The 17209-nt window shown below is 49.2% G+C and overlaps 1 protein-coding gene and 1 long non-coding RNA gene across 4 annotated transcripts in view; one reads left to right on the plus strand and one right to left on the minus strand.

Moving 5' to 3' along the window:
- The window catches only part of ITPR1 (inositol 1,4,5-trisphosphate receptor type 1), a 320227-nt gene that overhangs the window by 290884 nt on the left and 12134 nt on the right, over positions 1-17209 (plus strand). The window contains exon 60 of the mRNA XM_057311892.1: positions 2279-2439. Coding sequence (XP_057167875.1) covers positions 2279-2439 — 161 coding nt within the window. The remainder of the gene's footprint in view (positions 1-2278; positions 2440-17209) is intronic.
- The window catches only part of LOC113257115 (uncharacterized), a 36428-nt gene continuing 32291 nt past the window's right edge, over positions 13073-17209 (minus strand). For all 3 annotated transcript variants that reach the window (XR_008959119.1, XR_008959120.1, XR_008959117.1), the window contains one exon: positions 13073-14144. This is a non-coding gene — a long non-coding RNA (uncharacterized LOC113257115). The remainder of the gene's footprint in view (positions 14145-17209) is intronic.

The following is a 17209-nucleotide window of genomic DNA, read 5'->3' on the forward strand; positions in this document are numbered from 1 at the left end:
TCAACCTAGGTTCTGATTAAGTTTCTGCTGCTTACGAGTTGCATAATCTTGGTATAGTCGCTTCACTGTCTGTACTTTCATTCTCCATCTGTAAAATGGGTACAGTAATATGTACTTCTCTGCGTTATTGTGGGGCTGAGAGAGCTAGTCCGTGTAACATCCTAGCACAGAACCCGCACATTGTAGGTGCTCAGTGATAAGTAGTAAACTGCTACAGAAGACGGGTGCATGGGGTGCCCAAGAAACCACTGTCAGTAGAGCCAGAGGGAGGTGCGTGGAAACGTAAACTAATCATGTAGGAATCTGGCAGCTGAGTGGTCATTTCCCGATTGTTCATAATACAGTTACTCTGAATATATAAGTTTCATACTGGTACATCTACTCAAAAAATGAGCATTTTCCATTTAAACACTTAAATCTGCTTTTTGCCCCCTTAAAACCACTTCAAGCTTTTTGTTTTGAAATAATGCCAGAATTACAGAAAAGCGATAAGAACAATACACAGTATTTCTTATCTACTTTTCATCCAGGGTCCCCACATACTGATATCTTACTTCATTTGCTTGTTCATACACACAGGGTTTCTAATAGTCTGCGATCCACTGGCATGATGCCCCTTGATCCCTACATATTTCAGTATATATCTCCTAAGCAAGAACCTTCTGTCATAAATACGCAGTGTAGTTACCAAGATGAGGAAGTTAGCAAAGATGCCGTGCTGTCGCTCAGTCTGCAGACCCTATTCCTATTTCGCCCTTTAGCCCAGTAACGCCCTTTATAGCCAGTGGAAGCCCAGGTCATGTTGCATTCCGTTGCCATGGCTCTTGAGCCTCCGTTGACATTTTAAAGACTTTGGTCAGTTACTGTGTAGACTGTCCCTTGGGTTGGGTTTCTCTGACATTCTCTCATGGCAGAATTGGGGTTATGCATGTTGTGTAGGAACACCAAAGAAATGTGGTTTATTCTCCTCACTGCATCGTTTCAGGAGGCACGTGATGCCTGTTCCTCTTCTAACTGGTGATATTAACTCCAGTCACCTGGTTAAGGTGTTAATCGCCAGGGTTCTCCACTAAAGGTTAGGTTTTATTTTTCTCTTTGTAGTTAGGAAACATTTTATGAGGAGCTATTTTGAGACCATGTAAATATCCCATTATTCCTCAAATTAAACGTTAATCCACTAGCTTTAATGTCCAAGGAGGATTCCTGCCTGACTCTTTTATTATGTTAGCTGTCCAGTGATGATTTTCTTATTTTATTTCTACATTTGTTAATTGGCTTTTTAAGAGAGAACTTTCGCTTTTCATGTAGGTACGTATACTCTCTATGTATTAATACTTTTGTTACTTGTGACAACGTGGATTCCTGTATTTTTATTTAATCCAGTGGATTATGAGCCTTTAATGTCATTTGTTTCGATGCTCAGATTGCCCCAGATGTGTCCCGCCCTTCAAGCTGGTTTCTCTGTTTTATCATATCACTGTAATTTTTTATGTACTTCCTTACTTTCTTAGGGTCTTGAGATAGTCCAGGTTCAAGCTTCACTTGTACCTCCCTGGCCCAGCCCTGGCATTGCCCATTTTTCCAAAAAGCCCTGGTTCTTTCTAGTGGAGAAGGGTGTTTAGAAGCTAAGATCTGGGGACTGGGTGTGTGCATTCCAGCTGCTGTGCCCCCGCCCCAGGGCTTATTAGGGCGCAGAGTAGACGTGTACATGCACGTGTGTGGGTGTTTGTGGGAGCATACACATGCCACACACTTCTGTATCGATTTTTATAAACATGTGGAAAAGGATGAGTTCACACCCATGCCTCTCACTCCAGTTCACGATTACAGGCTTTCTTTCTCCCTTTCCGTATTTGTGCTCCCTCCTCTGACAGTGAGAAATCGAGCTCCTATTATACGTCACATATTTCCTTGCTCCATCCAAGAATCCACAGAAACTAGTTTCACCGTGGCTCACCCAGACCTCTGCAAACTACAGACGTACCAGCTGAAGTTCCAAATGTGTTTAAAGCCCCCCCCCCCATTCCCTGACAAGGCCACTGAAGCACATGGAGACTAAACAGTGACTGCAAGGGGGCAGAGGTGGGATTCAGGCCCGGTCCCTCTGCCCCGCACCCTGGGTTTCCCTGCGCTGATGTAAGAGGCCGTGCGCGGAGGAGGCCACAGCACCGTCCTCCGCACAAAGATGGGAGCTAGACCCGCAGCCCCCGCGGACGGTCCTCTCGCACTTTTCCGCCCCGGGGCTGCTCACTTGGGGCTGGGCTTTCCGTCTCCGCAGGCTTGGAGAGAGACAAGTTCGACAACAAGACCGTCACCTTTGAAGAGCACATCAAGGAGGAACACAACATGTGGCATTACCTGTGCTTCATCGTGCTGGTGAAGGTGAAGGACTCCACAGAGTACACGGGGCCCGAGAGCTACGTGGCGGAAATGATCAAGGTGAGCGGGACGCCCGTGAGGGCGGCGAGCCGGTCACACGGCAGAAAGAGAAGGGCTACCGTGTCCTGGGCCGCGGAGCTCTTAGCCTCGGTGAGGCATTAGACTGCTCATTAACTTTGTGCGGCCTCTCAAGTGACCGGTAGAAGCGGCAGACAGGTGGTATTAACCCCATGTTAACGGAGGAGATAGTGAGGCTCTAAGAGACTTGCCCCGGCATCCTCCCTGGGGCTGGGCTTTTACCCGACATCTAGCGCCACCATCCGGTTTCCCATCTCTACGCGCTCAGCCTCTTTTCTTCATAATGGATCCTTCTCTTTTTTCTCTTTAAATAAGACCTGGTCCCTGAGAGAGAACTTTAAACAGTGATCGTTGATGGAATTCATTCAGCCTGGTTTATTTGCTCATTTGTTAGGCCTCGGCCTCACCTTTCTGGGAGATGCTTTGCTGATCGTTAGGAAGGGATTGTATGATGGAGGCATTGGAGTCCCAAATTAATCTTCTTGCTGATGGGGAGCGTGACCACCGTGTCCTGGGAAGAGGGGGAGCTGCCACAGCTTTCCAGAGCACTCTTCTCGGTCAGGACTTCGCGGAGGCACCGAACGTGTGCCGTGGGAGTCCCAGGCCAGCTGTCCTTTCACACCTGTGGTTTCTGAACCTCATTAAAATGTTCAGGGGCATTGGTAAAGTGAGGAGGCATGAACTGTGAAGTCTAGGGAGCCTCTGTGATTTACACGAGCTCACTTTGGGGAGAGGGAGCCGTTCGCTCTTAAGAAAGACGACACAATTCACTGACTCTCCTTCCAGTTGCCAAGGACTTAAGCACTCAGCCTGATAATGAGTTATCCTAAACGAACCCTTCTGTGTTTTTTATGCAGCTGTGATCTTAAAGCTTTTAATATAAAGAAATCTCAGGTGACGTCTGTTCCCGTAAATAGCATCACTCATGCAGCAGACGCAGGCAGGCTTCTAGTTTTATTGCTGGCAGGCCAGCAGTCACGTGGTGTTATTCTTGAGCCCGTGCCCACCCCCCCACCCCCACCATGTAGCACCGCTGGGAGGCCTCTGCAGGCTCTGGAGGGCTTTCTGGTGATTCTGTGCCATCTGTACCCCTGAGGTGCTTCACGTCGAATTCCTTTCTTCTCAGATTTAATGTGCATAGAAATCACCTGGAGATGTGGGAGTTTGGCTCCGAATCCAGCAGGCATCGTCAGGACTTGAGACGGTGCAGTTTCAGCAAGGGGCGGGGGGGGGGGGGGCCGACGCCGAAGCTGCTGGTTGGTGGGTCATGCTTGGAGCACTAGGCGTCCAACAGAAGAGACAACACCATGCTGATTGAAAAAATGACCCTGAACTGGTGATGTGAGTGCTGACGAGAGGGATTGCCAGGACTCTGTAAGGATTTAGCACTCTAGGGCTTGTAAATCTCTTTCACGGCTAGAACTGCGTTTGGTAATTAAAGTTACCCTCAATGGGGCACCATTCAGAGAGAACTTTGAGGGGAAAGAGAAATGGATTCTGAGAGATGACTTCTAAAGGGGTTTTGAAAGAGAGACAGGGTCATAGATTAGCAGAAGAAGAAGAGAAAAAAAATTAACAGAGGGAAAAAAGGAGTTCCAGAATGTGGCTTCTGGGTGTGCTGTCTTACAGATGAGAGCCAGGCTCAGGGCCAAGTAGCTTGCCCAGGAAGAGCTCAGAAGGCGCGCACCAGGGTGCCAGCCCGGGGTTAGTGACGGGGACTGCACCACAGCCCCAGCGACGGAGCAGACGAGGAGGCAGCTGGCGGCACTGGGCTGGGTGGGAGCTGGATCTGTTGTTAATGAGGAATTCTGCTGGTTGCCAGGCAGATTTTTGGTTAGGTCTCCAGGGTCAGGACACGTGAACTGAAAAGTTCCCCTATCCCTTCTTTTCGTCCAGTTGTTGATATTGCCAGACGAAGACGCTTGGTCAGCATTCACGGGACAGAGCTGTCTGCACACACATACAGATGCCCTCGTTTGCATGAAGTCCTGTAATGGGTGGAGGAGCTGACCTCTAGTTTTCACCCTTGTCACACTTTCTTTTTCTTCTTCACTTTGTTTGCTTCTCTCGCAAGTATTTGTGCCCTATCTTTAAATCTTCAGGGGCCAGTTTTAAAGCTTTCTGTTAATCACCTTACTTTACTGTCACGGAAAACTCTGGCACACTTTAAGGTTTCTGTCTCAATCGTGAAGACTTAAAGGAGCCTTGTGAGCAGTCACCTGGTGAGGATTAAGGGCCCCAGGTCACCCCCCAGCCTCCCACCGAGCCTGCTCAGAGCCCATTGCCTGGCGACGCTTTGAAACACCAGCATTCAGTGTGCTTTCCTCATCCACATCACCCTTCAGTGGTACAAGAACTTCTTGACAAAAGGCCTGAAAATATGTAGCATCAGAAAGTTCTTGACTCCAAGTGTCAAAGTTGCTGAGGAACCAGATGTTTCGTGCCCTTAGTGAGGGCTCAGGAAGTGTTAGATCCACCGGCCGAAAGGCTGTGCCTTTTGCCAACACCATTTTCAGTGGTGTCTAGTACTGAGGTCACATGAATCCCTGCCGACGACTCCCCAGGGAGCACTGGCCACAGGACGGTAGGACTGGGGGTGTTCGGCCGGAAGCCCAGGGGAGCTCAGAGCTGCAGGGGAGCAGGCCACGTGCCCATGTGGCAGACCCATTCCGTCATACCCTGTGGAGGCAGCCACGGCCAAGAGAGGAGTTCCTCTCAACATTCCTCCTGAGGAGGCAGGCCTCCTGCCCTCCCGCTTCTGGAAGGAAAAGCCAGGTGATCTCTTCGAGAAGCCAATTCTGTTACTCCAGCATCAAGCAGAGAGGGGCAGCTGACAGTGTCAGAGAGAGAAGGAAGAGTCAGCTAGGTGCTCACCTACCCTCTTGTTCACTTCATGTCCCAAAAGCAAGCATCGAGACGGGGCTCTTTAGGGACTTGGGTTTCTCAGGAAAACCCCCTCTTGCCTAGCGGCCAGAGCCTGGGGGTTGTAAGCTCTCCCTCAGCTCATGAATGAAGCTCCTGGAGACTCATTCAGAACTGTGAAGGAGCAACTGCCCATAGACAACCCGAAAGAACCAAACAGAAGCAGCCCAGGTTAGTGACGGGGACTGCACCACAGCCCCAGCGACGGAGCAGACGAGGAGGCAGCTGGCGGCACTGGGCTGGGTGGGTGAGCACCTAGCTCTACTTGGACGTAGAGGAGGAGCTTCACAGCTGCCGCCAAGACGCCGCCCTGCAGACCGTGGTGTCAGGGATGGTAAACAGATTTCCATCTCAAAAAAGACCATGGAGACAGTGCGTTTCTTGCCAGAGACGGTAGTAGAGAACTAAGCAGCCGGATGTTCACCCAGCATCCAATTTTCATCTAAACGTAATAGAAGATTGTTTATTCTCTTCTCTCTCCTTCTGGTCATGCCCTCTCTCCTTTCATTGGAGATGGGAATATTCCCGGCCAAGCCAAGGCCAGGCTCACGCCTCCCGTGAAGTCCTTGCTCCCTAAGCATTGGACATGAAGGCACGGGATCCCAGATGTGAGTTTCGGCCCTGCTCCTTCCGAGCCACGTAGCCCCAGGAAGTCGCGGCCCTTCCCTGACCTGAGCTGCTGGAAATGGGGGTTTACCCCACTTCCCATGTCCACTGGGTGACGGGAATGAGGTAAATGTGGGGGACCGGGGTGGGGGTGGGAGGCACTCGAGGAGGCAGGGAGTGGATGCCAGAAGGGCCAGATGAACCGACAGAGCAGTCGGCAGGGAAGCAGAGCGCGGTGCTGACAGAGAGCTGACGCGAGCATCGTGTCCTACACTGCACGACTGCGTAAGATGTCTTGGCTGTTGGCACACTGTTGCTAAGAAAAGTCAGAATGGGCATCTTGACTCCAAGAAGTTCCTCCCATGGAAAATTCCTGCTTCTTCCTCACTCTTACATTTAAACGTTTTAAGTGCTCTCACATGTTGGAGCAGGACAAACGCAACATTCTCACTCTTTCTCCGTGGAACTGGCCTCAGTGCTTGGCACTCGTATGCATGCGTTCAGTGGTGTCCTCCACTCACAGCCACTACCCACGACCAGGAGTTGGGGTGACTTGGGGAGTGTCCCCCGGGTTCTGTGTATTAGATGCTGTCAGGATTGTCCTGGGTTCCGCACACATGACCGAGGCAGGTGCCGTCTCTGGCCCTGCTGGGGGGAAGCTCGGCCTCCCCTGCACCTCTATACAGAACGGACAGTGCCGCTCAGACGGGAGCTGCGGTCTCCGCTTCGTTGACTCAGGCCCCAGACAGGGCTGTACTTACAGAGAACTGTGACTACAGAGTAACCTCACTTACCCCGGCAGCTCAGGGCAGGAGAAAAACCCCTGAGCTTCCTCTCCCCATAGCAACTGGATTTGGGGGGCTACCACGTAGAGTTTCAGTGGTAGCCTTTATGATAAGCAAAGTTTTATTAGCCCTGAACTGCGTTTAAATTTTCACGATAATTGACATACCACACGCTCTTTTTAAATAATTTAACATTCTTTGATTTTATTGCTGACTGAAATGAGAATGTGTTCGTGCATAGGCGACGATTTGATAGGCCATACAATCAGATGTATTTAACCTGGATAAGTGGTAAATTAGTTGTATCTTTGCCCGAAGGAATTGAAATACTGCACAGTGGGCATGTTGTAGATAAAAGATCAAATATAGGGTTCCCAGCGAAGATTCAGCAGCCCAATTTTCTGTGACAGTCAAGCTCAAGAGAAAAGCCAGTGCTTAATTTGTTAAGCAGACTAAGTCATTCTTGAAAGTTAGAAACTCCAGAAACATGAAGAAGGAAGGTTAGTAAAGCAGACCAAACTGTAATTTAAATATATAGCATCTATTTCGTTAATGAAATATAGATTTCCCTTCGGTATCTTGGAATTCTACCTTGAAAAAAAAGTTGTATTTTCAGAGGCATGTTTTTGAGTGAATGGCAGAGTGGTCGGATGGAATCTTGTTCGTCCATATTTCCGTATCTCCTGCTAGCTGCAGTTGTTCTGGACCCTTCTCTTTTGCAGGCTGGCATGGTTAACTGACTACCGGGCCGGCTGGGGAGAACGTCCTCCCAGCACAGCCTGAGTGTCGGGGGATAGGCTGCTGCTTCCGGAGGAGCGGACCAGGCTGCGCTTTGCCGTAACAATGGCAGATTGGATAATAACTCTCTAATCATAGGTCCTGTTTAATCAGTATGTGCTGAAATAAATGCTTGGCACGCACAGTCCCACTTAACCCCCAGAACAGCATTTGTGGGTGGCCCTATTACCATTTTACAGATGGGAACCTAAAGCCCAGCCAGTTCGAGCAGCTTCTTCGGGGCCCCCCTGCCGGAAAGGGCTGGAGCTGAGGTTCACGTCCAGGAGGTTCACATCAGGTCTGCTGAATCGGAAACCACGCTGGAGCTGTCCTGACACGTGCACGTACGGTGTGGTTCCCTCTGTGTTCACACACAACCCTCCGTGTCAAGGACGTGCCACTGTTGGTCAGGCTGAGTCTGGTTTTCCTGCCTTGACTGGCTCATCTCCCAGGAGAAGTAGCCACCTTCACAACAGAGAAGGCCCGGCAAAGCCCTACCGGGGGCAAGGAGGAGGGTGAGGGAGAGGACCTCGTGGGTGATGCTGACTGGCTAACGCACGAATCACCGCGATGGAAGCTCTGTGCCTTCGATGGGGGTTAGTTCTCTGAGCTGCCACCAGCACTGCTCTGGTTAGACAACCACCTGGAGTCGAATACTACAGGGGGTGGTACACATGACTCTAGAGTTCGGGAAAGGCAGAGCCAACTCTTGCAAAGGGTGTATCTGAAATATGCATGAATTCTGACTTGGTAAAATCAGGAAAACGTCATTACCCTCCCCTGAGCCTGGAACAGGGAATGATACTTCCTTCGGTGGCCATTATTTGAGGGGAGAGAGGTGTCTAAGTTCAAGGGGAAGGAAGATTCACCAGAACCATAGACAGACGGGCTTCCACACCCGGGTGACTCATCTGAATAGTTAGAACTCCCTGATAATTAGAGTGTCTGATCCATCATCCTTTAAGCCTGGTGCTGACTTTTTCTCACAGTGAAAATAGTCGGCTCTTGACTTCTCTCCCTCCCCCCTTCGTCCCTCCCTCTCTTTCACGTGCTCACACACTATTCCACTAGAGATTTTCCAGTTTGTTCCATCTTGTATTAATCCACTTGACCTCTTCAGAAACTAGTTGTTTAGGGTTATAAAAGCAAAGAAACAATTTTCCAAATCAAAAGTAGTATCATGGCAGCCAGTGGACCGCTCTTACAAAATAGTGCCTTTTTTCACATAGGAGTCCAGGAGCCTGCATTCCTGGAAAATGCTTTACTGAAAGCCCTAGTCAATTTGCATCAAAAAAGCCATGTAAGGCAGAGCTCCTCTTTGTTGGAAACTACCTCTTGCCTAAATTTTCCAAGCAAATGAATTCTCTTAGCATATAAAGCACTACTAAACATCTATGAGGAAGATTCAAAAGCCATGGGGCATCTGGCCTCAGCACTTGTGTTTATCTGTATTCGATAAGAAGACACAGGAAGCAAGCACAGTCAGAAAGCAATGTGTTAACAAGGGCAAAAGATCAAAATGGGAACTGAATTACCTGCAAGTCACTGCCTTCTTTTAAAAGGGGAACTGACCCAAGTCTTGCGCCTTTCTTGACCCGAGAGAGAGCCTGGTGCTATGAAGTCTGCAGACAGGCACTTTCCAAAGTGAGGGCGGCAGCTTTCTGCCCGGAGGAACTGGGTAAAGGGACCAAAGGGAATCGCTCAGGACAGAAACGGAGAGCAGGAATGACTGGTGTTTCCTAATCAGATAAAAGCAAGGCCCTGGAAGTCTGCAGGGGAGGGGTGCCCGCAGTGTCGGTGTGAGCGGAGAAGGGAGCGTCCACGTGGACCCTTCACGCCCTGAAGGGTCTCGGCTCCAGGCGGTGAGAAATTGCGAGTCCCTAGCAGCCGGGACTTAGATTACAGGAGAGGCCAGCAGGCTGTGCACCCACCTCCCCCCACCCGTCCGCCTCGTCTGTGCTTCATCACGTGCCAGGCAGGCCGGTGGCCGGCGGCCCTGGCTGCTGATAAAGTGACATGGGAACCCTGTGCTTCCGTGCAGATGTACAGTAACGGGGCCAGACTTTTATTCTGGAATTCCAGTGAGGATGCTGGCAGGAAGGGAGTGCCTTGATAAGTTCCTGGGACAGAGATTTCGGCACTGGTGGTGCTGTCTCATCAGCTTCCCGGCCTGACCTGGGGGGCCACGAGCCTAGACTACAATGTCCCCTGGGCTCTAAGAGCCCTTAGCCGTGCGTGACGATCGGCCTCCGAGGCACTCCGGTACGATTCCCAGCTCGCCTTCTGCAGTTAGCTGGCACCATGGCAAAGCTCGAGAATATCAGAGCAAGGGAGACGTGCAGAGGGATTGGCACTTGCTTTTCGGTGGCTGGAAACAGTGCGTCAGCAGCACCGGCCGCGCCTCCCAGCCAGCCAGACATGCTCTCGCCCCACCCTCTGCACTTGAGCTTGGGTTCGTGTCAGTGGCAGCTGCACGGAGCAGTTGCCGAGCTTATGTCTCCCCGCCCGGGCTTATCACACGCTCTGCCCCCTAGCCTAGAGGCTGTGAAGTCCCCCCCCGTCCTGCTCCCCACTTCGCAGGTGCCTCCTTCTTCTTAGGAAGCAGTTGGCATTGGGACCCCAGGTCTGCACTGTCCTCTGGATTCTCCACATTCTGACCTTCACAGAGGGGGTGTGAGGCACTGTTGGTAACAATGAGCAGAGCAGAGCCATAATCTGCCGGAGAGGAATTTCTGTGCTTAGAGCCCAGGGAACGAGGTCCGCCCAAGGGGACGGTATGTGCGCCCGTGCAGAGGGGGAGCATTGCACATAGCAACTGTCCGATCAGTGAGCTGAAGACTGCGGTCACCGCCAGCGGTAGTCTCCCCACTGTGACTTAGTCCAAGAGGTCTGTACATGCCTGTATCTGTGCATAAATATTTGCTTACACAGTTCCCCCAACTCAGCAGACATGGTAACTCCAAAAATGTATTTTTCTCCCCTTCACATGCTGGACCCGCCTTCTGCTCCTTGCCCTAGTGCTGACCCCACCAGGCTGCCTTCCTTGCCGCCTGTGGTCCCAGACACCCTAACTGCACTCGAAACTCCTTCGTTTCCTCCTGAATCTGAACACCGACCGTAACTGATACAGCTTACTTGGTTATAAGAATACGGCCTATAATGCATACAACATATAAAATATGTTTGGTTTTTTTTAAAGATTTTATTTATTTATTTGACAGAGAGAGACAGCCAGCGAGAGAGGGAACACAAGCAGGGGGAGTGGGAGAGGGAGAAGCAAGCTCCCCACTGAGCAGGGAGCCCCATGCGGGGCTTGATCCCAGGACCCTGGGATCACGCCCTGAGCCGAAAGCAGACGCACCCCCATACAAAATATGTTAATTGACTATTGATTCCATCAGCAGTAGACTATTGTTAAGTTTTGGGGGAGTCACAAGCTCTGTGCAGGTTTTCAACTGTGCGGGAGTCAGTGCCTCTGAACCCCCATGATGTTCAAGGGCCAACCGTACATATACTCAGGCGTTTCGAAGATACCTCTTGATAACGAGGCCTGCTAGCGTGTTGCTAAGGAATGTGGGAATGAAAAGCTACTGGTATTTAGGTGTAGTCCTGTGTGTGTGCAGGTTACACAGGTGGACAAGGCTCTCAATTTCTCCTTTCACAAACCCACTGCTTTTCAGGGCCTTGGCGTGACCACCTATAAAGTAGAGTTGAACCAAAGTGTCTCTTACGCCACCGTTAGCGCTACAGTTCAATGAAGCAACTTGCAAAGTGCTGGTGGGAGTTCATGAACTATTAAAGAGGGTCCTTGTCCAGAGCAGGGATGTAGGTGTCAGGAGGGAGAGAGGAGACCTATGGGAACAAGCTAGTCAATCTTCAGGGTCCGAGTGCACAGGGCAGGTGAGTAAAATGGGGGATCTGGAAAGGATTGAGGAATTGAGAGAATCTCCACACAGCTCATGATCTCTTTCACCCTTAAGAACTCAAGCTGTACGCTGCTTTCTTCCAAGTCACTGTCACGGTAGGGACAGTGCTGGTGACTTGCCCCTCAACTCTTGCTGGAGTCTATGAACAGTAAGAGAGGATTTTCTCCTCTCTTCTTTGAGTCTGTCTAGGCAGGGCTAACCTTAAGTAAAACTGCTTCAGTCAAGAGTTTGCCAACCTATAAACCCACAGAATGATAAACACTGTTCGACAGAACACTGTTTTATGTGAGGCAGCCCGGTAGCGAGGCTTACAGATGTGTATGTGTTTGTAGGTTCAAAGGTAAATGCCAAGTGTTTTTTCCTGAAACAACAGCAAAGAAATTTGGAAAGCTGTTTAAGTAAGCTTAGCAAAAAACAAAAACCATTACTGTATAAATGTAATAAGAGATCAAAGTTGAAAAGTCATGAAATCCAGAAAAGAATAGAGGAAAACCAATGGAAATGGCTAAAATCCCATATATAACCTCTGGGTAGATTCCTAGCTAACTGAAAATGCAGGGGAAGTTGCCTAAGCAAAATGTCATGAGCCAGTTTGAGAGCAGGGCAAGTTAGCCTAATTGTTCTTTCTTGGGAATCTCCACTGGGCCAACCCTGCCTTGTTGGCCAGCGGCTGCCAGCTCCACCTTTCCTCCTCCTCCGAGACCTCTGGCTTCCTCTGCCTGGCAGCCCCAGGTGCCCAGGACCCAGCGGCGCCACTCTGCCTGGCAAGCACCGCTCTTTCATAGTCTCGAGGGGGCCCAGAAATCACTTCACCTGAGGGCTTAGAATGACTGAAAACAGTGATTCTGCAGCTGGCTTTTCTTAGGGATTTCATCAGAAATGGGTGCGGTTCTCTCTACTGGCAAGGGCCGGTCTTTGTTACACTGTATCATCCAAGAACAACTATTAACTGAGTCTGGGAAGGGTAAGTGGTCATTCCAGCCCAGCTGACGATTATATAACAGGGCCTGTTCTGGGAATGTCGTTCAGAGCTCAAGAGCAGAACCCCTCCAACACCTAAAGTTGGAGGCACTGTGGGTGACCTTCACGTGGCTGCGCTGGTCAGAGAAATCTGTATCTCCAACGTAGAATCCCATAGAAAGGAAGGAGCTAACCCGACACGGAAGTCCAGTGCTGCACAGGGAGTCAGGATCTGGATTCCGGGGCCGACTCTAGACTAGCTTTGTGACCTTAGGCTGATGACATTGATTTATGATTCCTTTGCTTCTGGGACACTTTCTCACACTCATTTGACCCTTACAATAGCTCCATGGGGGCAGCCCCGTGATCTCTTTCTCAAAAAACAGAAACAGAGACCCTGGACGGTTAACTGACGCCTTCCCTGGCACACTGTCCTGCAGCACTGGGGCGTGGTGACCTGACTCCTGATTCAGGCCATCCCTCTTCCTGATGACAAACTAATGTCACAGGGCTATTGTAGGAAAGGCACCTGTGAAATGCAGGGATGCTGTATGTGGCTCGAGTTCACTGTACTTTGGAACAGGGGGAAGTGGATCCTTGGATTTGGGATTGGCCAACAAATTACAGGTGTGGGAGCGATTGTTTTTAATGAAGTTTATTTTTTATAGCAGTTTTAAGTTTACATGAAAACAGAAAGCACGGATTTCCCATATACTGGTCCCTCCCTACCTCACCCCCCCACATACACAGTTTCCCCTATTATTAACATTTTTTTATTAATGTTGTGTATTTGTTTCAATTGATGAACCAATATGACACATTACTATTAATTACAGATCAGAGTTTACATTGGGGTTCACTCCTGGTGTTGTACCTTATGTTGGTTTTAACAAACGTATAATGACATGTATCCACCATTACAGCAGCAAACCGAAGAGTTTAACTGCTCTAAAAATCCTCTGTGCTTCACCCGTTCATCCCCCCCTCTCCCCAACCCCTGATCGCTTTGCCGTGTCCACAGCTGGGATCCATTTTTTAGTGTAGTTGTTTTTAATGTATACTATTTGCTATAAATAGCAATTCTAGAATCACTGAGCATAGTTAGAGATCATTATCACATTTTCACCCAAAGCAGCAGATTCTGGGGTTTGTTTTTTGCTGTGATCTTATAAAAGTGAGCTCTAAAAATGAATTATTTTAGTCCTCTTCAGTAAAAATAATCCTCTCTATCCACCAAAAGGGCAGGTAATTTAAAGTTTATTAAGTGTCCTATATTCTTGCTTTTGGAAAGTTAAGGATGATCTTCCGTCCTCCCCTGCCCCCTCCCTTCTCTCGTCATTCCTGTCCCCTGCTTTCTGGGACAACCTGGTTTGTCCTCCTGCTTGGTAATAGAAGGAGAAACACACTTGCCGTCTGAGTTGAAGGGACAGTCTTGAGCTTTTTGATTCTCCTCAGAGGGGGCTGTGAAGGATAGAGAAGCCACGGGTCTCTTTCTCCAGGACCCATCTTCTCTCCCATGACCATTTCTTTCACCCTCATGCCCCCACCGAGAAATCTAAATTCTCTAGTCTGGCTATAAAGGAACAAGGGATTTGGCAATAAATGTTCCATTGTTTACATGGTAAACAAAATTCTACCTGAGTGGACTTTCTCTGAGGAAGGTGATTGATTACCTCAGTCATCTTTCTTAGAACAGCCTCTTCAGTTGAACCTGGGAAAAGAAAAAAAAACCTCTTCTCAGAATGATTAGCATTTGCATCATACAATCCAACTTCCTTTCCTCCTCCTCTGTCTCTGTCTCTCTGTCTCTCACTCACACACACACACACACACCCTCCTTCTTTCCAGTCAAGGACATTTCAAGAGGTCAGTACCGCCCCCGTGTCTCAAACTTCAATGTTTGCCTTTGCAGGGACTTTTCCAACTTTACCTAGAAAAGAACTAACCAGAACTTTAGCACTTGTGGTCAGCCTGCTTCCGGCTGTGGCTTCAGTCAGTTTGTCTGCTCTGACAGAGGAAGCGCTTGCTGTGACGGGAACTGCACTGGCTGGATTGCCGGAGGACCAGGGCAGACAGTGCCTAATGACATTGGTATGCGACATGCCAGCAGCAAGGAGAGCCAGGGAAGCACAGAGGGATGTCTCAGACCCAGAGTGACAGATGCTACTGACAGACGCTCGGTGAACCCACAGCCTCCCCAACACCACCTTCCTGAACACACACAGGCGCGCGCGCGCGCACACACAACACACACACACACACACACACACACACACTGAATTCATGTATAGACAGAATGCCATAGTTGAAGATGATTTTCTCAAAAAATGCAGAAGCCAAGACACTGAGACATGTGTTTGATTTCCAGTACACACAAAGCCAGGCTTCTGCAAACACTTCTAGACCCTCAGATTCCGACGAGCTGGAGAACCGTGGACAGCAGGCTTCACTGGAGTCCTGTCATGCTCAAGCAAGCACAGCATTTCGTCTGCAAGTCCGAGTTAAGGACAAAGGGATTAGATTCGGGTGTTCTCTCTGCTTCTGTACTAGTGATTGGGAAAGTCTACACATTTTCCCTTCAAGATTTAGATTCTCTGCGGGGAGGGGGGTCCTGTTGGTGAGCAACCTTGGTAATTTGAGATTTGACTTAACAGCTCAGGATGATTATTTAAAATACTGGCAGCACCGAGGATCTCAGATTTGGGGGTTTACCTGCCTCCGTGCAGAAAAGCTAATCATACGCCCTCCGGAGCCCTTGCATTTCTGCAGTTGAGCTGGTTTCGTATGGTTTAGGATTTTAGTGGGATTCCCCCACTTTAGATCTCATTGTTAAATATTAGAGTCGGAGGAAAGCTTTGAGGGAGGACCTGTGTGGTGGTAACCGGCAAATATCTAGACCAGAAATCCTTTTCCAGCTCTGCACTGAAGGACCCTTCTGAGCTGGAGAACGAAGGTTTATCCCTAGGATCAGGGTACACGGCCCAAGGTGGCCTCGGGCAAATAGGACATTTCTTTTAAATTTTGCATTTTATTTTTAAAATTTGATTCAATTTCATGTCTGTTGTAGGGCCTAGTTTGAGTTTAATATAAAAATATTTTTAATAATGTACCATTGAATGAAATGGACAGTCTAAAAAAGATGCATTATTTTCTGTGTGTGGTGTTACGTACACTCGGGCCAGGGCTCCCTGCCCCAGGACTGCAGGGAGCTCGTGCACAGAAGCACAAGTAAAGCAAAGGCCAAGGGATCTGAGCGCATCTTCTTTGCCACTGAGATGAGCAGCACGGATGCCAGTAGCGGCCATCCTAATGCTGGTGGAGCCCATTCATTCACCCAGCAGGTACTCATTAGGCAGTCACCACTCAGGAGTCCCTCAGAAGTGAGGACCCATGCCCCAACACCTGCCCCAAGACTGCAGTCTGTGCACTTTATCTCGGGGGCAGGGACCTGGTCTTGCTTATCTTGAGATGCACAGCGCTCAGCCCTGAGCCTGGCACAGAAATTATAAATGTTCAGTAAAGAGTGAAGTCTATACGTTTTGCATTTGTTCAAAGACCTTTCTGAAATCCTTCCATAGGAGTCCAGGAATCAAATATGCCGTGAAAGAAGGTGAGAATCTGCCACCGAAAACTTCTCTTAATCTGTAGTCATTTGGTAACTTGCTGTTGGAAAACGGAAAAGAACCTATTGCCTAAGCTTTAAGCTCTGTGCGGACTCTTGCATCAATTTTCTGTATTCTTTTGAAGACTTCATTAATGTGGACTCTATTTGGAAATCTGTGTTTTCTATTTTATGCGGGGCTTGCTAAGCAAAGGAGCATTGCAAGATTTGAGAGCTAGATTTCAGATGCATTCTTTAACCGGATCAGGCAGTTTAATACTAAATTGCACCTCAGCAGTGAGGTAGCTACAGGTGAGTCCTTGCCACCATACCCACTACAGCGGCTTGCACGTGTCCCTCCCCTGCATCCCATCAGGCAGGCCCGCAGGGACTCCAGGTCACCTCCTTCCTTCCTTCTTCCCTCAGCCATCCCCTTGACCCTGGCCCTCTTCATTGTGCGCCGCAGTTTCTCCTGTTGCCTGCGCCTGTCTATCCCACACTCCAGTCTCTTCTATAGTATTCTATAGTCTGAGCTGCCCCTACCTGTAGGCCCTCCTCCTGCACTGCAGCCAAACTGGTTTCCTCCCTGTGCTGGCCCCACTTTGTTGAGAATGCCCTCATGCTTGCCTTTAGTTTGGCCAATCACCCACCCTCCTTCAGGACCACGCCTTTCCCGAGAGGGTTGCAGCCAATTGTCATCACTGCCGGTCAGTTCTGACTTTGGCCCTGCTCTCTGCCACTCATTTGGCAAAGCATAGCCTGCTTTATACTGTCCTCCTTCTTTTTTAATGTGTATGTCCACTCTCATTAAATAACACGTGCTGTGACGGCAGGAACTCTATCTCATGCTTAGGTTTGAAAGCCATTTCCACTTGAAAGAGGTCTAGAGGCAGCAACCCTGGGGGGGGGGGCGGTGCTCACAGCTGGTTCCTTAGCACCGTCCACATAGGGAAGTGCCCCTGAAGTAGATGTTGAATACGTGTTACATCTTTAAAACATTTCCTTCCAGGGCCCTAAAATAATGCTTATACTAGTGATTTGAATCCAAAGAACTAGCAAATACTTACAGTTCACCAGCACCAGGTATTTGTCAGTGTCCCCTGTGCAACACAGAAATTTGTTAGGTCCTCCCTCCCCACAACAAGTGACTTTCCCTTTCAGGGCTCAGTTTTCCA

This window comes from Ursus arctos, unplaced genomic scaffold (assembly GCF_023065955.2).
Source record: "Ursus arctos isolate Adak ecotype North America unplaced genomic scaffold, UrsArc2.0 scaffold_14, whole genome shotgun sequence".
Lineage (NCBI taxonomy): Eukaryota > Metazoa > Chordata > Mammalia > Carnivora > Ursidae > Ursus > Ursus arctos.